Genomic DNA, 24,255 nt, shown 5'->3' with positions numbered 1-24,255 from the left:
TCTTTAAAAAATAAAGTTAAGGTTCTAATGCTGTCGGTTGCAGAGAAGCTTGGAAAAAGTGACACACCTGTGGTGGAGGTAAGGAAACCCCAAACCAAGAAGGTAAATAAAGAAACCCCAAAATATATTTTAAAAAATTTGATTTTTAAGCCACCCACGTGATTTTTGATAACCTGATGTATGTTTTTAAAAGGATTGGGATTGGCAATATTGGATTACTACTTCTGTTCTTGATGAATTTGTAGGTCTGCAAACCAGGATAGCATTAAGATTTCTGCTTACTTACTGTCTGCTACTATAAGGTAAATTGTGCAATGTAAGTTTAACGTGTATATTTAAGACAGAGTGATTTGTTTGGATCCCCATGCCAACCCGGTATCCCTTGGCTACAATGGTTGTAATAAATTACCTGAGAGGGAAAAGAATTAATACTGTTTATTTACCAACTGCTTTTAAAAAAAAAAATTGTTTAGACATACTTGTGTTCTCTCCCCTTTTACCCCATAGTTCTCCTCTCCATTGTGCTGAAGAGGTTTGTCTTGATTTATAATTAAAGTAGTGCTATTTAGAGTTGAAGACCCACTGACTTATTGATTTTCTCCCCTAAATAATTTAAAAGAAATCACAACTCTATCATTATTATTTAGTGTATTTTCATTTGACTTGATTTTTCTTTGTCTTTATGTGAGTGTTTGTATGTTGATGCTTTTTTCCTGCTGTAGGTATAAGATGTTTGGTATCTTAAAAAAGATTTTGAACTAATTTAAAATAATACTGTAGTACTTCTGTTTTTCACTGACTTAAACTGTGCTTGGAAGCCTGAAAAGAAATTATTTCTAAATTTGGAAAATATCGGTATCTTATATTCTGTTTCAGCTGGAGAAGGAGCAGCCATGGCATTTAAAATATATGTTCTGAAATATCTAGATCTTTGGGAGAGTAATGGGGTGGCATCCACCGCGAGTGCCCCCCTGGCCGATTGCGTGTGCCTGCACTTAGTCTGCGGTGACCTCTGTTAGTGGTTTCTCAAGCGCGTTTTCAATAACTCAGACCTCTGGCTGAGTCATGCACACAGAGTCTGTATGTGAAACAAACCAGACCCCTTCTGGGGTATGCAGTCCACTAGGGGCCTATCCCACTACCCCTCCGTTGGCATCTCTGTAGCCCTCCATGGGCTCAATCTTTAAATAGTCCCGGCCTTGGTATGAGGCCGTACCCTGAAGCCCTCCCTGCCTCAGACCCACAGCCCCTTCTTGACTTGTCTTCAAATAGTCCCTCGACCATGGTATGGGGCTGTGCCCCAGGGCTTCCTCCCTGGAGACTCTTCATGCTTTCTGGGCCTTTCTGGCCCCAGCTGTTCTTCTGTCTTCAGTCCCAGCAGCCAGCCAGGAGCGCCCTCTTGCTCCCCTGGTTCCTGCCATCAACTGATCTGTCCATGGTCCTGCTGCTCCTTCAGCCAGCTCGGAACACAGTCCTCACTCCTCCAGCTCCAGGTGGCAACTCACTGTCTCTAGCTCTGCAGTTCCTTGGGCCCTGGGTGGCTACTCCCTGCAGCCTTTCTGATTGGCTGCTTCCCCACAGCCACTCTAGGGCACTTGCAGGAGTTCTCTACTGCACCTTTCTGGGACGGGGTATGGTAGGACCCTGAGGCCTCCAGCAGGGGCCTCTTGCCCTAGTCCGGTGGTTCTCAAACTTTTGTATTGGTGACCCCTTTCACACAGCAAGCCTCTGAGTGTGACCCCCTCACCCTTTTATAAATTAAAAACACATTTTTTATATTTAACATTATTACAAATTCTGGAGGTGAAGTGGGGTTTGGGAGTGGAGGCTGACAGCTCGCAACTGCCCCGTAATAACCTCATGACCCTGTCACAACCCCCAGTTTCAGAACCCCTGCCCTAGTCCACCCTGTCACAGGAAATAATGTGTAATACCAGTGAAGGGGTTGCAAGTAGTTAATGGAAACCAGCATGGAGCTCAAATAATTGTTGTGTAATTTACGTTAAACACTTGGATGAGATATTCTTGTAGAGAGCACAACAGTTTAAAATGAAAATTGGTCTTGCAACAAGTTGACAGCATGTAAAGTGCAGCTATTACATGGTCCTTTATTATTTCATAATTATTCTTTTAAATAAAAATTAAAATGATGAAACAAAATCCCTCTTCCCCTCCTCCCCCCCAGTAAATCACTTTCTGCTGCCATTGAAATCAATGGAAAGTACCATTGACTTAAATTGTGTAGAGCAGAGCCTGGTACAAACCCCACTGAAGTCAGTAGAAAGACTCACATTGACTTCAGTGGGCTTTGGATCAGGCCCTATACACTTATCTTATTGTGGAGCTATGCTTATGGCTCTGTAGTTAAGGTTTCAGATAAGTTCCATTGTGAGCCCTATTTCTAGCCTCCTTATAACTTTGGATATGGACACTGATTTGTCCAAAAAAATATGAGATTTTACTCTGAAGGCTATGGAGAAGTTTTCTGCAAAGTTGGAAGAAAATTCTTCAGTTGATGAGTAATAGAACACTCAAAAGAATATCCTGATTTGAAAATGTGCCTAATGCTTATTTGAGTTCCTCTAGTTAAAAAAAAGCTTGTTACTACCCTTTCATATTTTCCAGATAGTTAAATCTTCTTGAAAACTAGTATAGAGGTTGCCATTTGAAGAAAATAAGATGTAATTAAGTAAAATCACTAACGATTATTATATATAATGCTAATAGTTATAGCCCTTTGTGTGGGATAGTATATTAGGCTTTAGGGTCCCATGTGGAGGTATAGATCTGTTTTGTTGACTCACTCTGGAAATCAGACCACCAGGGGTCAAATTGAAAAAGAAAATATAGTGGCACTCTTCCACGCTCTGCCCACAAAATAAATTGCCCAGTTGAGATGCCAAAATCAGCTGCTGCTCTCAGAATTGTGCAGATGTTCAAAATATGTTCACGTATGCTCTCTGGGTTGTGCTCATCTCAATGGATTTGGCTTTTTGATTGAGGAAAAATGTGATGGTAATCTCCTAAACCCAACCCACTTGTGGTGCCAAAATGAGCTTTCACTCACAATAGATTGTATAGACTTTCATAATATGATAGTTTTTCTTCTTTGTTCTATACTTTGATATGGAGTGAAATAATTAATGTTGTCATTTTAAATTATCATCATAGGCATTTGAACTAACACCCATTGAAATGAATTGGGCAGTTTATACCTCTCAGAGCTCTTGTTTCAGGCTCTTTGCAAACTCGGGCAGATATGGATTTATAGATTCCAAGGTCAGAAGGGGATTATTGTGATCGTCTAGTCTGACCTCCTATATAACACATGCCATAGAATTTCCCCCAAATAAGTCCTAGAGCATATCTTCTAGAAAAACACCCAATCTTCATTTAAAAATGGTTAGTGATGGAGAATCCACCCCAACTCTGGGTAAATTGTACCAATGGTTAATTATTCTTGTGGTTAAAAAATGACACCTTATTTCCAGTCTGTTTAGCTTCAACATCCAGGCACTGGATCACGTTATACCTTTCTCTGCTAGATTGAAGAGTCCATTATTAAATATTTGTTCCCCATGTAGACACTTATAGTCTATAATCAAGTCACCCCTTAGCCTTCTCTTTGTCAAGCTAAATAGATTGTGCTCTTTGAGTCGATCACTATAAGCATGTTTTCTAATCCTCTAATCATTTTCTTGGCTTTTCTGTGAACCCCCTCCAAATAATCAACATCCTTCTTGTATTGTGGGCACCAGAACTGGACACAGTATTCCAGCACTGTTTTACCAGTACCAAATACAGAAGTAAAATAACCTCTCCACTCCTACTTGAGATTTCCTTATGTATTCCACGATCACATTAGCTCCTTTGGCCACAGGTCACATTGGGAGCTCATGTTCAAATGATTACCTACCACAATCCTGAAATCTTTTTTTAGAGTCCTTGATAGAGTCACCCATCCTTTAAGTATGGCCTACGTTCTTTGTTCCTAGATGTATACATTTACTTTTAGCCATATTAAAATGCATATTGTTTGCTTGTACCCAGTTTACCAAGCAATTCAGATCACTCTGAATCAGTGATCTTTCTTTTTCCTTATTTACTCCCTCAGTGTTTGTGTCGTCTGCAAACTGTATCCATGATGATTTTTCTTCTAGGTCATTGATAAAAATGTTAAATAGCATAGGGCCAAGAACTGATCGCTGCAGGACTCCACTGGAAATACATCTTCTCAATGACTATTCTCCATTTACAATTACATTTTAGACATATCAATTAGCCAGAATTTAATCTATTTCATGTATGCCATGTTAATTTTATATCGTTCTAGTTTTTTAATCAAAATACTGTGCCAGTGCCAAGTCAAATGCTTTACAGAAGTCTAAATAAAGGTAATAATGTTGACGTAACTTATCAGCCAAACTTGTAATCTCATCAAAAAAAGATATCAAGTTAGTTTGACAGGATCTATTTTCCATACACCCGTGTTGATTTGCATTAATTACATTACCCTCCTTTAATTCTTTATTAATCAAGTCCTGTATCAGCCACTTCATTATCTTCCCCGCTCAGAATCATTGTAATGCTGACAGGGTTATAATTACCCAGGTCTTCCTGTTTATCCATTTTAAAAACTGGCACAATATTAGTTTTTTTCCAGTCTTCAGGAACTTCCCTGTGCTCCAAGACTTATTTAAAATCAACATTAATGGAATAGCAATCTCCTCAGCCAGCTCTTTAAAAACTCTGGGTGCAAGTTATCTGAACCTGCTGATTTAAAAATGTCTAAGTTTTGTAGTTTCTGTTTAAATCCTCCAGAGCTACTGGTAGAATGGAAAGAGTGTTATCACCATACGATGAGACTGTATCATCTGCACTAACTAGTACTTCTGTGGAGGACTTTTTTGAGCACAAAATTCAGGAGATACTTCATAATGTTGAGCAAAGTCTTTTACTAAAGATTTAACTTCTGACTTGTTTTCTTACCTAAAAACTTGACAACTAGAAATCTAAGAACTGAATTTATCTTAAAGCAATAGACAGTGTCACAGATAGGTGGCATTTTTAGTCCTAATTAACTGTATGGATTGTCCCTTTTTTGGCCTGGATTTAGTAACTTCATTAATGTGTTTCATTTTGTCTGTCTTTAAGTTTCAACCCTTTCTCCACTAGGAGCTGAATTCCAGCACTTCTGATGAATTAAAGGTGACTTGTAAGGTTCAGAGGGTGGGAGGGGGCTCAGGGCTGGGGCAGGGGGTTGGGGCATGGGAGTGGGTCGGGGTGCAGGCTCCGGGCAGCTCTTAGCTCGGGCAGCTCCCAGAAGCAGCGGCATGTCCCCCCTCTGGCTCCTTTGCGGCGGCGTGGCCAGGCAGCTCTGCGCGCTGCCCTGTCTGCAGGCACCGCCCCCACAGCTCCCATTGGCCACAATTCCCGGCTAATGGGAACTGCAGAGCCGGTGCTTGGGGCGGGAGCAGCATGCGGAGCCCCCTGGATGCCCCTACACATAGGAGCCAGAGGGGTGACATGCCACTGCTTCTGGGAGCCGTGTGTAGCCACAGCAGACAGGGAGTCTGCCTTAACCCCGCTGCACCACCGACCGGACTTTTAACAGCCTGGTCAGCAGTGCTGACCGGAGGCACCAGTGTCCCTTTTCGACCGGGTGTTCCAGTTACCTACATGCATGTATAGTTAGTCTCACTCTAGAATTATAAACCTAAATTTACAAATTGTCTTCAATATTTTGAATTTCAATGGGCTGAAATTTGGTATGTTACCTGTCAGCACAAATGTTGATTTAAGCTTATATCCATTATACTAGTTTTTTTTCTTCAATTTGAAAAACTTGTGGTCGGAACTGTCAAGTGGTCATGACTTATGTGATATTTTGAAATACCTAATACACGCAAATTTTAATATCCTAGCATCTTATAATATTGGTTCACTAGTCTCTGTTGCATGACTTAAGTGCTTCCCTGCATCAGGGCTTACATTTTGAGTATTCCCATTCCAGTCAAGCAGGTGTGTCAGTGCTTTTCCTGAATCAGTACCTTGGTGGAGTTACAGTGGTTTTTGTGATCTGCCAAATATAGTTTGGTATCAATGATGTAATTCATTTTACAGCAACTACGGTATTTTGATAGTTCCTTGATTTCCCCCCCCCCCACCCTTTGGTATTGCTGAAGCCCAGTGCATTGGAGGAGAGGAGGTAGGCATGTTTTACTAGTAGTTAAGAAAAAGGCCTGGAACCCAGAATGGTCATGTCTTCTGATTTGACCTAAACCTCTAGCTCCTTGTATGATCCTAGAGCAAGTCAATTTGAATACTTTGAGCATAAGTCATCCCAAATGGAAAACTGAGGTGGGAGGGAAGAAAAAACATATTGCTGAAAGACAGACGTTAAATCTAAGCTGTATTGGTTGAAAATTCCTTACCAGTGCTGTGATCGTTTCTGCCACTGCTGTAGTTAACCACTGTGATGGATATTGCAACCCCATACAGTAACTTTTGGGACCATTGTATTAAATTTATGAATGGTTTATGTATGACTCTCTTCTACACCCTCAAGGAGGGTTTCCATAGCTGCTCCATGAACTAAAAACAGTGGGGTGTGATTAAGGTGGGTTGCTAAGACTATAAATAAGGCTACGATTTAGTCACGGAGGCCGTGGAAGTCGTGGAACTGTGACTTCCAGCGACCTCCATGACTTCAATGGTGGGGAGCTGCAGGGTCTCCCACAAGCAGCGGGGTACCCCGCAGCTCCTGGCCGCCGATCCTCATTTTGTCCTGGATATTTTTAGTAAAAGTCAGGGACAGGTCACAGGCAAAAAGGAAAAATTAACGGAAGTCGTGACCTGTCCCTGACTTTTACTAAAAATATCCAGGACAAAATCTTAGCCTTAACTATAAACAACTCCAGAGAGGGTACCACCCCGGGATAATTTGCATATATTGGTTCATACTGGGTTTTCCAGAGACCAAGAGATAAAGAAAGAACTTTGGATGTGTAAAGGCTGAGTTTACACTCATGGTCTTCCTTTTGATTCAGCAAATGGATGGGACTTTTGGTCCTAAAGGGACCCCATCCTTGCTGAAAGGTTGGAAGGGATGTTGAATTAGCAGAGTTCTCATGTGGACGATGGTCAATTTCTGGTATTTTTACTAAGCGTGTAGGAACTTTTGTTGTTTTTATATGTTTTCTCTGTAATGTTTTTCTCCTTAAAATAAACTTACTCTGTTGAGGAAGAGCTGTGTGATAACTTGTGACTGCTGGCAATACACTATTCATAACCCTCGGAGAGAAAGCAACTCACAGAGGCTGGATAGGGAGATTAGCTTTCTGGAGATATCACAGTGTATGGCAGGGGTCTGTGCAGTCTTAAAATCCCTACTCAGAAGGGAGTGGGACATAAGTCAGACAGATGGCTGGAGGCCTGAGACTGATTGGGCACTTCTAGAGTAGACCATTGAGGGGGAATATTGATGCAGTTACCCCGAAACTGTGACAACCACCTAATTTAGGATAAAACTGTCTGGTGCACATGAATGAAATCCATAATTCTAAATGTGGAAAACTAATATCTGTATTTGAATAAAATGCAAGAACAGTGCATTTTCAACTTAATTTTAACCTAAAATCTATTCTCAGCTCTCCTGCTGCAGTTTTAAAATGGGGAGGATAACAACATTCCTTTTCTTGTCGGTTGTGAATTTTGTTTTCATTGGAATGACCCTGGATTTAGCCTCTCCTTACCTTAAGGCTTTGATTCTCAGCCTGGGGGTTGCCAAAAGGGGTTAAAGAGTCATGAGCATAGTATCTTTGCCATATTGCTAGTTTGCTAGAACATCCCAAAATGGAAAAGGAGTACTAGTATGGAAAAGGTTGAAAACACTGCCTTACTTAAGTGAGTTCTAATACTCTCTTACTGATACTTATAGAACCTCCATCTCGCTGCTTCTAAAGCATCTATATTTAAAATCTTTGTTTCATGAAGGAGAAATTTGTCCTCCGTGTTATTTGTTCTCTGTCAAAATGTTCTGCTTCTAGTAAAAGCTATTTTTTGTTGCAAGATCTGAAAGTTCCTCGGTATCATTAGAAGATTCTATCCTTGATATAAGAGACTGCATTCTTCCAGCAGGGGAGCTGAATTTGGGAGTTCAGACTTGCTCCTCTGGTGAAGGAGTGAATTGCATTTCTTTTATACCTAGAACTGAAGGAGGAGTGAGAGCTGTCATTGAAGACTTATCTATTAGCATTTTAGAAAGATATTTTACTATTTCTGTGCTAAAACTTTTAAATTAGTTTCTCTTTGTTGAGTTGGACGTCTGTTGAAACAAGCAAGTAAATACATCATCTTGAGCAGTAAAGTCACTGGACTTTTCTCTAAAATATAGTTCTTAATAATTTAACTTCTGAATATTAATACTAATAGTTCATTATTCTGTAAAAGTTGTATGCTAAACATACATATTTTGCATTGTTTATTTCTCTCTTTGTGTTTTTAAGGCTGATAAAGAATTTGTATGGTCTTTGTGGAAACGCCTCCAGGTGGCAAATCCAGATCTTACACAAGCAGTCAGCTTGGTGGTGGAAAGGTGAGCTTGAAGACTTTCTGTGTGATTTTTTTTTTTAAACCAAATATGCTAGATATCTCTTCTATTTGATGCCACATGGTTTCATGTTTAAAAAAACATTGTAAAAAAGTCGTAAACTTCTGAAATTATCTAGATCCTTTAATTTGTAAGAATGGTATCTTTAAACTTTGTCAAGACTTCCTAAAGCCTGAGATAGGCTTTTTTTTTTTTTTTTCAAAAGCAAATCTAAATAAACTTTAAAACTCTGTGCTTTCATCCAGACTGCTCCTTCTGCATTGAACGATGTTCCTAATCTTATGTATAAGGAGTCTATCCTCACATCCCTCAGATTCATTTGGTGTTATTCCTTTTTAAAAATAAGGGCTGCTAATGGTGGCTAGATTGAATGGTAGTCACTGACCGTTTTTATATACTATGTACATACATGATATATGGAATTTTAGGTTGCAAAATCAAGCACTTAGTAATTAGGTAATTCTAGAATTAAGGTTACCTGTGGAACTGTAATTCTGTTCCCTGGTACATAAGCATTTTGGTGAGGTCTTTAATTAAATGATCACATACTGTTTTTTTCCACAGGGTCCCTGCATTATTCAGTGGACAGGATGGACAGTGCTAAGTGAAAGAGGCAGCTGTTCAACACTTCTTTCTATCTCCAAGCCCTGCACTGAATAAATAATATCTTATTTACTGATGGCATTCATCACCATAGTATCTGGTTCTTAGAAATATTAATGAATTTAGCGCCATAATATATGATTGCCTTACAGATATTAATAAATTTATCTGCACATTAGTTCTGTGACCTAGGAAAGTATGGTATCCCTATTTTGCAGATGGGGAATTGAGCCACAACTGAGGCCAAAATTAGAAGAAGTGATCATTAATTGTTGGTGCTCAACTTAAGATAGCTGTGGCCTGACTTTCATAGAGGTTCTAATCACCTGAAGCTTCCATTGATTTCAGGTAGAGTTGTGAGTGTTCAGCACTTATGAAAATTTTGCCCCAGGTGTCTCAAGTTGGACACCCAGAAAATAAGGAAAACAGTTAGTGGCCACCTCTGAAAATTTTGCATTAAGTGAGTTGCCCAACATCATGTAGAAGGTCTGTGGTATAGCAAGATACAACCCAGTTCTTGTGTGTCCCAGTCTGGCGCCTTAACCACAAAACCCCTTTTTGATTGCTGCAGTTCCCTCCCTTAATCACTAATCATCAGCATCTGCTGTGAATATGGCCTGGGTTCTACAGTCAACAGCTCACTCACTGTACAACCCTGTCTCATTTGCCATCCATCCTCTGCACTGAAAGGAGAAATGACTGTGTGGTAAAAATAGTATGTGATCATATAGTTAAAGTCTACAGCATAATGCATACACACAAGGTGACATAAATTGATGTTGCATGGGTAATGTGGCTGCATTGGAACAGTCAGAAAATTTAGGAGTAATTCTAGAACAAGTTCTGCTGTGTATGTTCAGATGATGACTTTTTGTGATTAATAACTTGTCCAAATCCGGACATCTTTTGATGAGGACAGAAGATATTTCTCTGATCCCAGGACAATTCCCCTACCAAATGTAAAGTTTTATTCCAAATCCCAGGGGTGCTAGAGCTGTTAAAAAAACAGTCACTTTTTTTTTAACTTTGGCAAAACTGTTTCTTGCTAACTTCATTCTTGGAAATGGTGGAACCACTTTTGCTAAAAATTATTTATGTAAAGATATCAACCTGAGGCAGAGAGCAAACACAGAAAACTGAAAGCTGATTGCATGAAAAACTTGGTAAAGTTCTAAGAAAGTGAAAACAGGGAACTATAATGAGAAGTGTTAGGTTGCCTTATCTGTAGGTGTTGGGTATGTGCCTCTCCCTATAATTATAAAAGGAGTGTGTGTGTATTACATACAAAAAAACCGCATTAAAAGGAAGTTACTTAGGGCAAAGACTAGCTCACAAAAGTTAGGAAATGCCATTAAGTTGTATAGACTGTAGTCAGATACTGAACTGTAGTTCAGACACTTTTATAGTCTCTTGTCCTCCCTTCCTCCAACTTTTCTTCCTAGGATTTTTTTCACACTTGTTGCCTCATATTTTAAATTGTTAGTATGCGATTCAGGACAAGGACTGTCATTATGTATTTGTCATCATAGCTAGCATGATGGAGCCCCAATCCTAAATGGGGCATTTGGGTGTTACTCTAATATAAATTAAATATTTTATTACTATTTATTATTTCAGTTTTCTTGTTACTATCATGAAAAACCTGTGTGTTATCCTTTTATATATTCTATAAGCTGCTAGAAGATAGAAGAGCGTGGTAGGTCAGAAAACATTCCATAATATTATTTTATGGTGTGTCTATTGATTTTTCTAAAGTTTTGGAATATTCTTTTTTTTTTTTTTTTTTGGTCTATGCAATGTTTGTTGTCCATTTTTGGCTGTTGAGTCTTGTATTCTGATTTTGTTTTGTGTGCAAAAGCGTGGTGACAGTACTGTTCATGCACTTCTCTAATCCTAAGTGCACTCTTTTGCTTCTATTTCTTAAAATAACATTGTTTGATGCAGTAGAACTGCTGTTGTGAATTCAAAGGTATGAATGTCAAAGGTGTGTGTGTGTAATGTCTTTATGATATGTCTCCCCCATTTTCTTGGCCAGAATTATGGAATTTCCAATTGCCTCTGGAGCATTTTTTCCAGATCTTAGCATAACTGCAGAGGATCCTGAAGCAGTGTTTGGAAGTTTAGTTATTGCTAGGGATACCCATTCAGTGCAGATACGATTTATAAAACTCCTAGCTTTGCACCTGATTATGGAGGTTTTGGTTTTTGATTTATAGAGCACCTAGTAAAGGGAGACTTTTCACTTTTTAAAACATTTTTTTTTTTTTTTTGCTTGAGGGGCCCCTCTCTAGCAATCGCTTATAGCCCTAACTTTACTTATAAATCTTTCTTCTTTTTGCTCCTGTAACTGGGTTGTCTGGGCAGTGCCTTCTTGTGGCCTGTCGGTATGATTCACTCCAGTGCAGGTCCCTAATAGTTGGGTGTTGACCTCACAGATCTGGTATTGTGGTACCATAGCACTCTGGCTATGGCATACTTGAGTCCTACCCAGGAAAACAGTGAACTTCAAAATAAGGTTCATCCACGGATTCACTGGTGGCAGCCTGCTCTGGGCTTGTCTCCGTATTGCTAGTCTCTTTTTGATAGTCTTCCTGGGCTTAGTTGCCCAACCACCAAATGGCTTGTTTAGGTAGCAAGCTTCCACAGGGTCTTGCCTGGAAGCAGGTTTTCCTCGCTGAGCAAGTAGCAGAGCTCTGTCTTCCTTCCTGGTTGTGAAACTCTCAAAGGGGTACCCAGAACTGAGTTATCTTGTTACCCCTCTGCCAGAGTGACCGAGAGACTTTCTTGTGCTTAACTGGGTGCCAGTTTCATAGAATCATAGAATATCAGGGTTGGAAGGGACCTCAGGAGGTCATCTAGTCCAACCCCCTGCTCAAAGCAGGACCAATTCCCAACTAAATCATCCCAGCCAGGGCTTTGTCAAGCCGGGCCTTAAAAACCTCCAAGGAAGGAGACTCCACCACCTCCCTAGGTTTCCTGATGCCACCTGTCAGTTAGCCACCCAAGCAATCTCCTCAGGGCTCTGCTGGCCCTTACTTTGGCTTGCAGGTTAATAATAGGTGCACCCTGAGCCACACCTGACGTATTCCCACTGTGGTATTCACCCCCTGTTTCTAGACACTCACCGATATTACCAGGTTTGCTATCCCCGAGGGGACAGTGTATACACAAGTTTGTTTGATTCAACTGAGAATCAGTTCCTATATAATATTGCAGCATGGAGATATAGTGAAAACAATCATAAGTTTATTATCAAAGGTTAAAATTTAAGAAATAGTGAGTAAGGATAGCAAGTGGAAGTAGAATTGGTTAAACATAAAAGAAAATCATAAAATGCAAACCTGGGTCTGTACTTATCAATGGTTACTTTTCCTGTTTAATAATGTAGATTTTCCCCTAAGGATTCAGTCTTGTGCAGAGCTAGCTGCTTTTCAGTCAAACCAGGGTCCAAGCATTCAGAAATAACCCGGCTCTTCAAGGGGTGTTCTCAGTGAATGGATAACAAAATGCCTCCTTGCATTCTATTTATAGTCTTCTAAGTTCATTCTTCCTCTCTCTGCCCTCCCCCCCCCCCCCTCCCCACAGGGGCAGGGTCAATTGAGTCCACAGGCTCCTTAACCCCCTCATTGCCAATGTGAGGCCCATGTACTGCATCACAGCCCCATGTGCCGCATCACAGCCCCCTCCCCAATTCCAAATCAACTTTCTCATCATATACAGCTCTAGTCTTCCAACAGCTTCTGACTTCTTGTGGCCTTTAGTTCTTCTACCTTCCCACATCTCTTGTCCTTTCAGAAAACTTGTCCTCCTTGTCCTCCTTTCCTATACTTCAGGAACCAAGAAAATTCTTTCTGTGCTCAAATGCCAGTATCATTTTCTCTCAACTCTAAGATGTTTCCTTTCCATTAGTGAGCTTTCCAGGGAGTCTGCAGAACTACAATGCCACATGGCTCTGCTGCTGGCTGGAAGATTGAGAGGAATGCTATGGGATTACCATGTCTACCAAAGAAATACAGATTTAAGAAATTATGAAACATGGTGACTCGGTAAACCTGATAAGCAAACAATAGAAGCACTGAGTTAATCAGCAACATCTGAGAATCCTACACTGTAGAGAAATTGGTATAAAGCAACCGATCCCACATGAGAATTATTTTATATTAACATGTCCTCTTTTGTTTGAAATGCTAAAAGCATCAGTGAGCAGTTAAATCTGACAATGAGAAAATCTTGATTCAGGGTTGAGATGTGTTCAGGCTTTTTGGTTCTTTCTCCTTGGGGCTATACAACATGGATAGCACAAGTGTTCGCATACCTTTATTTTCCAATATATTTATGCCAACTACTAACTTTCAGTGCTCACTAAGATACAAGTTTTCATCACAGTTTTAGCTAAGGTCACAGGACAGCTACTTATTTCCTTTCCTGGAACACATCATAAGAACTAGCAGGAAAGAAAATATCTCATACCCAAGATGTGATGAGTTTGGCAGTACTATACAGTGAGATTCAGTCCTTAAATTGGTGGATGAAGAAGGCAATTTTTCTGCAGGTAATGACAATATAAGGGATAAAAAGATGCAAGTCTAAAGGTGCTAAAGTGCTCAGTTACAACTTCACACAATACAAAGAAGATGGAATGATGAAGAGAAAATGAAAAGCATAAATTGGTAGGAACTGAGCCTTCAGGAATTACTAGTCCTACAATCAAGTAATCGTATATTTGTATTGTTAGATGACTTTATTTTAGCAACTTCTCAGACCTAGGTGGAAAAGTGCAATTTTTTGTTTCCATTTCATGTTAGTATTTTTTTAGTAATATTAGGATTCCCATTATTTCTAACTTTACAATTTCAAAATGCTTTCATGCTCCCAAAATGGGAGTTCAGCTGCCCTAAAAATTTTAAAATTTAACTGGTACCTCACTGTGGCTGCAGTGTTAATTCCTGAAATACACAGAAGATATTTTATTTTTCAGCATGCTTTGCAGTTCTTATTCGGTGATTGTAACTACATTCCCCATTTAATATTCAGATGCAAACAAAAAATTATCTTTGCTGTGCAAATGAGAAAAGCCTTTGGGATATGTAAAAGCCTCCAGGTATTTTCAAACAAGCCATTGTAAAAGCATATCTCATGTTAGTGTACTTTCCAACTACTTTAAATACTATTGATCTCTGTATTATGTAAAAAGTATGCTATTTCTAGTTCGCTTGCCTTTTGAAACATTTATTTTTGATAAAATTAAAAAGGAAAAATGTTTTAAAAAGAAAAAGAATAAAGGTGTTAAAAAGTCCTGAGTTAACAGGTCAATCCATGTAGGCATTTAGTAAATATAGTTAGGGTCCATAGAATGGTGGAACATTGCTGTAAATTTTAAAAGATATCTATAACACCTTTTGATTGGAAGCCCTATGTAAGCCTTTTCTTATTTACTGTACACGAAATCTTGACAGTTTTTTCCAACAATTCATTCTGATTTTCCCCCCAGACTCCTTTTTTTAAAGGAGATATTACTAGATCCCTTAGTGGCTTTTAACATCTTTGACTGTGGTGCTGATATAGGACCTAATAGAAGTAAATGGGATAGCATTATGCTAGATACACTTATTCCTATTGCATGGATCGCATGGATTCCTGCTTCTCCTCACTTAGAACCATAGGTGGAGTCTTGCAAGGCTCAGCACTCTCCCCCTGCTCTTCACCGTTTGAGATCTCTCTGAGAAATCTGGACTCCAGTGTCAACATTCTTTGCACAGTATTTAAGTGAGCAATTCTGTCTCCACTAATGTAAGCTCTGTCATCCCCAAGATGTCTCCGTGTCTGGAAGAAAATGAGCAGATGGATGAAGAGAAGATCAGCCTTAGTCCGGGAACAAATGAAGTGGTGATAGTAGAATCAATTGGAGTAATTTGTTACTTCCTTTAATTTCACCATGGATTTAGGATATCTGATCACAGGTTGTCAAGAAGCTGTGAAGCATCGGGTCATGTTGGATTCCTTACGAATCCAAAATATGCAGATTTGCTGGAAGTGAGGAACACGTCTGATGTTTTCCACCTCAGTAGTCATTGAACTGGTGCATGTGTAAAATAGTTTAGATTGATGTTTATTAAGAAAATCAGTAAAGCAATGTAACTTGCTCATTCACTTGCATCTTTTTGAAGAACTAATACATCACATGCAGGTGGCTTTCCATGCCGTCTCATGCTATTGTTGTGAAAATAAGCAATAAACAGTGAAAACAGGAAGTGAATGACAATAGGACTAGGAAGGAAATAACAGTTGATTCCTTTTAAAGGACCATTACTATTTTTTTTTCTGTGTGTGCATGTGTGAATTTATTAAAATAATTAAAATTAGAATTTATGTTTTAACTCGATTCCCCAATTATCACTCAGGAAAATGGACAGAATAATAGAGTATAAGGGTGTAACCTTTTCAACTAAGGTCAAATAATTGTGACTGTCTATAGTTGATGGAAGTTTAATATTCTATTTCATTAAAAATTCTCAGAACATTGAACATAAGTCAACATTCCATGGAGAAGAAAGTATTATGCAGCTTGCACGTGTGCATATCTGCATATCGGAGCACAAAATATTGACATGATAATTGCAGTCAAGCCTGAGTGAACAGTGGCCTGTGGGAATTCAGCTGGTGTTGTACCAACTGGATGGCTGCTCAGGACACAGTTTGAAATGCAAGGTGCAAGTTAGCACTTTATTCAGCACAAGCAGGCATCATTTAAAAATCCTTGGGGGAAACCCTGGTGATGTGCAGATGTTAAAACAGTCTGTTCTGAAGTGCTGATATTTTTGAACACTGTAAGAGACTTGTGTATCTAGATGAAAAATGTTTGCAAAATTATTCACAGCAAAATATGACACAATTTTCATGCTTCACACACTACACTCAATATAAAAACTGTAAAGAGTCTTCTATGTGCATATATTAAAATCAGACTGCGTAATAAATCACCTACTGAAGAAAGTCACTGAACTTGTAAAAGGAAAAATTGGTTTCTTTAATGATACTTTTCCATTATGAAACATGCAATAAAATAGATAACAGAACAAGTAACAGATATAATAGGAGTATACACATATAAGTTGATAACTTTTTTAGAATCTATGAAAAATAATTTAATTTCAGAGTATGATATTTTTCTTTTTCCTGTTTTGGTTGCAATCAGATTGATTTTGCTTAAAGATTTATGTACCGGTACTTAATTTTGCATGTTGTAAAGAAATATTCAAGTAGGCTACGTGATCATGTTATAGAAATAAATGGCCTTTCTTTAAAAATTGTAGCATGAATGGCATTCAAGTATGTATTTTCTTTTTCCTCCCATATTTTATAAATCAGTTTGAAGTACAATTCTCTAAGTATTTAAAAACAAAGGAATTCATTGTGCATGTGGCAATTATAAAATCTGGGTTGACTGCTAAGTGTTAGGTTTTGCATTCCTAGGATCTGAATGAGGAGGAATAGAAATTTATTAGGATATCAAAATTAATTAGCCCTGTTTTTTCAACTCTTTCACTTACTATGTAGTGAAAGGCACCATAAAGTTTCCAATTGAAAAATTAGGCATAAGCCCAATTCATGCTGCAGGTTCTGCGCAGGCACAAGGTTCTGCTTGAAATATTGCAGCCTTTCAAGTTTCTTTTCTCCCTCCTTCTCCAATTTCTAAATGAAATTTTTTAAAAAATTATATGTCCAGGGAATCATTTCATAATTTTCAATTTGATAGCCAAATAAATAATAATGAGAATGTAACCATGATTTTATCACACAATTCAGAGTCTCCAAACTTCCTTAGATATTTAGGGGGAAATGTATAAAGGGGCTCTTTTTGAGTATTAAAAAATAGGCTCTTATAAAAATGTGATCCATACGGTAATCGAGATGAGGTGAGCAATAAAACTATGGAGAGCTCTCCAAATAAACAGCCCCAGTCTTTTTATTAGTTAAACCAGTTGTCATTAAATGTAAAAAATAGCACATCTTTATTTAGCTCAGATGGTTTTTATTTTTTTCAGAAGAATGGTTAATTGAATGATTGATGCAAGTAAAGACCTATGGTAGAATCCAAAATATCTCTTTTCCCTATTACTTTTACTACTGCTTTGCAAGTTTATTTTATGAAATATAATATTTTTACAAACTTCACTGAACTTTGCTTTTGAAAATCTGTGGGCTTTTGTAATGCAAGTTCTATTTTCACACCTCATTCATAGTTAAATGTTTCCTTATAGTCTCTAATATTTCATTTTTGACAACTCATTAAAAATGGGCCAAATCCCAGAAAATATGATACTGTCATGTCGTATAATATATAGCGTGGGCCAGAACACAATAAAATTTAGTTAATGCTTTAGAATAATTTCACAGATTTTTGCCTTTCGGTGGATGGTGAAAGCTGAATGTGGATAATCCATGTGGCTAAATACAGCTATGTTAAAATTTTTAAATAGGTAGTACTCATGGGAAAAGTGATTGGAGCTTAAAACTTGTATGAATTGACAGCCTCTCTTCACTCCATTTTTCATCCTAAAGAAGTCTGCAAATATTCTTAGCTCAGATCATTATTGCTCATCAGTGGTTCTAATTAGCTAAACAGGAGTTTGTCTCAGTCATTGATCATCATCAACTTCTTGACAGTGCATGATTTTTTTTCATATTTTGGTGAACCTTTTTAATGTATTGTAAATGTATAAAGGGACCCAACAAAGATTTTTTTTTCTATATACCTGTTTCCTTTATAAAGAACAAGTCTTACTTTAGTCATGCTAATCGAACCTTATCCTTTAAACTGCAGCAAGAGATCCAAAGATATTATAGTACTGTAGCATACGGTAATTTTACCTAGTGTCTCTTTTGGGAGCATCCCTGTAATGAGTATTGGAAGTCATACTATACCGCCAGGAGGAGCTGCTGATAAAATTCCATACAAGGCTTTAATTTATGCTGCAAGCTTCTGCTAACATCCCTTGCATCTTTATATTACTGTAATAAGTTGTAGTTGTTTTCTTCTTTAGTAATTTGTGATAACTAATTGAAGCACATTTCTGTGGCATTATCCAAGATTATGGTATGTGTCATCTTTGTAGCTGGAATAAAGAATACAAAAACCCTAACATTTTGAATTAATTATACACAAATATTTTTTTCCACTTGTGAAATTGAATGTGGATCTGTGTTACAAACCTCATTGCTTGCAAATTTTGTTAAAGGGCCGCTATATTTGCTGAACTAGTAACCAATGATTAGGGAAAATACTGCATTTTATTAGCTATGCAGTTGGAATCTCAGGGGTGTGTGTATGTATATTATATATGTAATCTACAATTCCTTTGCAGTGATAATACAGGACTCTTTCTCTCCCTGTCTAATCCCAGACTTTTCATTCTTAAAAATCACTCTGGTGCAGCTTTGTCCTAAAGTTACAGGGCTTCATAAATACTTGACTACCAATGAAACACTGGAATTAGCTGTGCACACACTTTTCCAATGCTCCGGTGAAGCTTGTTTTCTTGCTTCATTCTTGGTTGTTGTATTCATTTGCTTCTAATTCCCTCTTTAAAATAAAAACAACAGCTGCAGAGTTCTTTTGGGGCTCACCTTAGGAAAACCACCCCCACCCATCAGGTTTTCATATCAATTAGTCAAACTGAATGCAGGTTTAATAAATTTCCAAGTTATGATTGCAAAGCTTTATTAGAACAAACTAGTTAATTACCCCACCCTTTAAAAATGCTCACTGCTAACTGTGGTGTGAAAATGCCTGTATACACATGAGACAATTCATTACAGTGCAGTAACTCTGCATTTATCACGAACTCTGGTATCCTCTTTCAAAGTGTATTAAATTCAATCTGAATTGAGAGGTCGGTGTATTGTTCATGTGTGCACAATGTTGCCATGTACTACTTTGGCAGTCCTCCAATTGCTATTTCACACTGCTTTGCCGGTGACTGTTTATCTCTGTGCCCTCCACTGCATAGAGTCAGCTGATCAGATGCCCCTCCCCCCCATTTAAAAATTGGCACAGGACCAGAATTTGCTCATTTGCTCTTGGATTCAAATATAACAGCATTGCTGTGATATTACTTCAGAAGCCTTCCAACATGTCTTGAGCAGCCTGTTGGAGCCACGCTGAGGCCCTAGATAAGACCTGACATCTGTGGAGAAGTGTTGGTGCAGAAGCTATGTGGCCAGTCTCCAGAATAAAGATCTTTTGGGAGACGTTGCTAAGCTGATATCTGCAAGGATCACAACCGGGAGGCCAACCATTGCTGGAAAAAAGAGGAAACAGCTCAAGAGGACTTATATTAAAACCAAGCATACCAGGACAAGGTCCAGCAGTGAAAACCTGAGGAGCTAGACAGGATTTTGAGCAATTATACCACTACTGAGCCCAAAGAGGTTGTGGACCCTAATCCTCCTCTGTGGCCCCTCCACCAAGAATGAACATCAACAGTCATTGGAGGAAGAACGAGAGGAGGCCAATGAAGAGCTGTCCCCAGAAAGTCAGGATCCTTTTATGACTCAGGACCCTGATGGTAGCTGTGTATGAAGTGAGTTTGATTATCAACCAGAAACCCAGGCTGGGACTGAGGCGCAGATCCTATTGAGGGAACCTTGTCACATAAGTATCTATCTTTACAATTTACTATTATGCTATTACAAGTTCTAACTTGTGTTCCAGGTGCCCCAGGATTGTAGCCATTTTTGGCTGTTATGAGCCACGAGCCTTTCCAAGTCTCGAGCCTCTGCCTCTCTCTCTCAACTCATGCTGTCCGCTTGCCCTCCCCACCACCCATGTTCAGAATGCCAGCTGCTCTGGCCAGGCACACGGCTTCTGTCTCATACTAAAATGCAACCGTCATCCTTTTTCAAACCCATGTCACTAAGGGCACATACCCATCTACCCATTTTCTTTCTCCCTTCCTATTGAACACCCCCAGCTCCCCACTATTCACCCTGCTCAAAATGGCAGCCAGCACCATGGAGCAGCTGCAACCTCTGCCTGACCTCCTGCAACATAATCACACAATGAAAACATTAAATTGTGCAAAATTCAACAGTACTGAGACAGTGGATACAGGAAAAGGAAGTTTGGTTAGTGTTCTCCGTTTACATGAGGGAGACATGGGCCTTGCGTGTCCATACAGGTACTAAGGACTACAGCTCCCTGCTGAGATATAAATGTCCTGTAAAAGACTTTACATTAGGCATAGTAAACCTCTTAAGGGCTTTTCACAGGCTTACATAAAGATGGGGAACAGTAAATGCTTCAGACAATCAGTGCAGAATCCTATCTATTTTTCTGTGCACTTTCATCATGTCTTCAGGGGAGATAAAGCAGAATCTAAAGCTGAGAAATTGCTTGATTTTGGTCCAGACATTATGCAGGAGAGGTGCGTGGTAATTTCCCCCAGTATAGCTTGCCAGTTGCCTTCCACTCCTGCAGCACTTCTGGGGGGACCATCTTGGTGAATAACTTCACAGTGTATCTCACTGGTCTCCCCTTTGCCTTTATGAAGGAGGCCATTCTCTGCCTCCTAGTCACCAGTCTCAGGGTAATACCATTGAGAGTCAGGACAGCCTAAAGGAGATGTAGAGGGGATTACTATCCACTGTGCCCGCTACTAACTTATCTAACACTCTAAGCACCTCCAAAGCACAGCAAAACTGCAAAGCCAAACCAGGAACATAATTCTCAACCCCCTCTTATTTCCTCAGCTTTCAAGGTACAATGGCAAACCCAAACAGAATATACTGCACAACCAAAAATCCCAAACTACTCTTCCTAGTGCACCCACTATTTAATATCTCTGAGGTTCCTCTAAGATTGAGAAGAATCTCAGTGAAGGGAAATCAGAAATGCACACTAAAAAAGTGTTATCATAGTCTCTCTGGAATAGGAACAATAACTGCTTGTTTTTCTTCCTACTCCCCCATCCATTGCTTCTACAGCACCCAGATCCTCAAGAATGAGTGGCTGGCTAAACTGAGGGGGAAGAAACAGCAAACTTGGGAATAGAATGTTCTCAGACCTCACTGCAGATTTCACAAAATCCATGAAAGCAATGGAGAGGTGGAAGTCGGAGAAGGAAAATAATGAATTATCTAGAGAGATTGGTGGAGTGGTCAGAGACAGTGTGGCTATGGAAAAGACACTGTGCAAAAAGAGAGGGAGCTGCAGAAGCCACTGCTGGAGGCAGAACCAGAATGTTCCACTGGAGCACGTGCTGCTGTTAGGGCAGCAGGCAATGCAATGGCCTAAACCAGGACATAGCCATGTTCTGCTGCCCCTGGACAGTACAAGATACTGGGAACACCAGGATCTACTCCCCTCTATGCCCCTGCAGCCGTGCTCCCAGAGGACATTCCTAGGCCCAAGTTCAGGGTAGTAAGAGGAATTGCACTTCGGAGACCAGCTCTTTTGAACCAAATAATGTCCCTGATAACTTTGAGCCCCAACACTCAACAGAAGGCGCAAGAGCAAGAAGAGGCAGAGGCAAGGCCTTTACGCACCTGTGAATTAACCCCCACCCCGATTGTTGTGTTCTGCTGTCCACTGCTCTGCGTCACTCTAAAGTTTTGTTTCATTATTGTTTTAATTAAAGGTTTATTTCTGGTTGTTAGATAATATATTGTTGTTTAATAATAAAAACTTTAAAATTCATTCACTAAGAGTCAGCAATTCATTCTACACAGAAAACGCAGACATTTTGCAAAGGTCATCGTTTTTTATAAAAGTATCAAGGCACAGACACAAGATAAAATACGGAGAGTCACAATATGCCACTTCTACCACCCATAAAAGAGACACTGCTGCTCACAATCCATCCCCCCCACCCTCTTCTACATGGGAGAGCAGCTGGATGTAAAGCTGCCCATTTTCAGGCCTGAGACTCAAAGTAAGGGCCATAGGCACCCGTGACAATATTTCCCTGTCTGTTTCCATTTTCTGGTGGACACATCGTTGGTTGCTCAAACAACTGAGCAAGTCACCACACTTCAGCCTCCCACCCATCTTAAGCCTTTCTCCCTTACTCTCACAAATATTGTGCAAAATACAACATGCAGCTATAAACTTAGGCAAGTTTTTTTTTCAGCAGCTTCCAACCTATTCCACAAACAGCTCCGTCCTCCTTTCAGATGGCCAAATGTCCACTCCCCTGTCATTCAGCAACTCAACAGTAGTTAAGTACTTCCTCCTGTGAATGGCTTCATTAGCTAGGGAAACAGAGGATAAGCTGGGTTCCCCAGGATAACCACCTGCACAGTATTAATGTGGAGCATTATAGAGTCCTAGGGCAAACTGTCCTTTATTCATTAAGATAAATAGAGCTGAGTTCGGAAACATCCTATCAACGTGGACCTTTCCAAACCACCCTACCATGGGGAACAACCAGGCCCTACAGTACCATGGAGAAATAACCCCTTTCTGTTTATGAATTCTGAGTCCTGGTGCAGAGGGTAAATGATAGGGATGGGGTCTCATCAATTGCCCTAGTACAATTTGGGAACTCCATTTGTGCAAAGCCATTAATAATGTCCTGAGCCAAGCTTTATAACCCATTGCAACACACCTGCATGACAATGGCCCCAACAGTTGATCTCCCTATGCCAAATTGGTTGGCTATGGACCAGTAACATTCAGGGGCAGCCAGCTTCCAGATATCAATGGTGACCCACTTCTCAATAGGTATAGGGTACTGCATGTTGAAGCAGCCACTGCAGCTCCAGTACTAGTTCAGCACATATCTCAAAAAAGGTTGCCTTCGCCATCCTGAACTTCTCTCGCCACTGCTAGTCAGATCTGCAGAAACATCCTTTCCCAGCAGTCAATGCTGGTTTCCTGAGCCCAGAAACAGCACTGTACCGTGTGAAGCTGCTCTATGAGCAGCACCTGTAGTAGCAGTTGCTTGTTGTTGTCCTCTTCTTCCTTGTACACATTCTCCTTCCTCTGTTGCTGGAGGAGCTACTGCTGCAGCCACATCATCTGCTCAATGGTGTGGCAGGCAAAGTCTAAAACCAAACCCACCTGGCTTCAAGACCAGACGTACAGCCCAGCAGTCTGGGAAGGGGGTGATTGTTACGCAGAGAAATGGAAAGGACAGTGGACGAGAGACTGAAAGTCAGTGTGCGTTGGGAGATTTTGGAAGAATTAGATGGAGAGGGAGGAAGAAGATCTGAGGGTAAAAGTGCATTTTGAATAGAAAATTGGAATTGACAAGGTTTAAATAAAACTTGAGTACTGAAAGGGATAAGAAGAGTTATTAATAGGTTAGCAGCAACTTGTGCATGGGTATGGATTGGAGTTAAACCAATTGGAATTAATATTGGAACCATTGGTGTTAACTAGGGTGACCAGACAGCAAGTGTGAAAAATTGGGATGGGGGTGGGTGGTAACAGGAGCCTATATAAGAAAAAGACCCAAAAATCGGGACTGTCCCTATAAAATTGGGACATCTGGTCACCCTAGAGTTAATATTTAACATTCTCGAAGTTAGAGGATTAGACAAGATCATATTGGGCAAAGGAGCTAGGAGTTTTTTTGTGTTTAAAAATATTTATATCTGTGTCTTGTCTGTATTTCATATATCTTTTCCCTGTCTCTATATAGTGCCCATTTTAATTCTAAGGGACCTATCTTTTCATTGTCTCTAAAGCTTCTAATAAACTTCAGAGCACTGTTGACCTGATCAAGCAAAGCACCTAAGCACATGCTTAACTTTAAATATGTGAGTAGTCCCACTGGAAATTAAATTGATGGCCCTCTACTTTGAATGCCTTGTTACCACGTAGACAGATCTTGTGGCTCTTTTATCCAGTATTAAAACTGATCTCACTTGCAAAATTAGGACACAGAGCTGTGCTGGCAGGAGGACCTAGTGTAGAAGCAGCTATACCAGCAAAGCTGCGCTTTTACTGGCATAGCTTGTTTCACTCATAGGAGTAGTTTTATTGCCTGGCATAGCTTAGCCAGGTTAGCTGCGTCCATACTAGGAGTGCTTTGCTG

At 39.7% G+C, this 24,255-nt stretch overlaps 1 protein-coding gene across 1 annotated transcript in view; it reads left to right on the top strand.

Moving 5' to 3' along the window:
* The window catches only part of CNTLN (centlein), a 279,922-nt gene that overhangs the window by 21,664 nt on the left and 234,003 nt on the right, over positions 1–24,255 (top strand). Inside the window, exon 2 of the mRNA XM_065406475.1 lies at positions 8,508–8,596. Coding sequence (XP_065262547.1) covers positions 8,508–8,596 — 89 coding nt within the window. The remainder of the gene's footprint in view (positions 1–8,507; positions 8,597–24,255) is intronic.

The sequence above is a fragment of the Emys orbicularis genome, chromosome 6 (genome assembly GCF_028017835.1).
Source record: "Emys orbicularis isolate rEmyOrb1 chromosome 6, rEmyOrb1.hap1, whole genome shotgun sequence".
In the NCBI taxonomy this organism is placed as follows: domain Eukaryota; kingdom Metazoa; phylum Chordata; order Testudines; family Emydidae; genus Emys; species Emys orbicularis.
The sequence above is the reverse complement of the archived record's forward strand: the minus strand, read 5'-3'. Positions and strand labels throughout refer to the sequence as shown.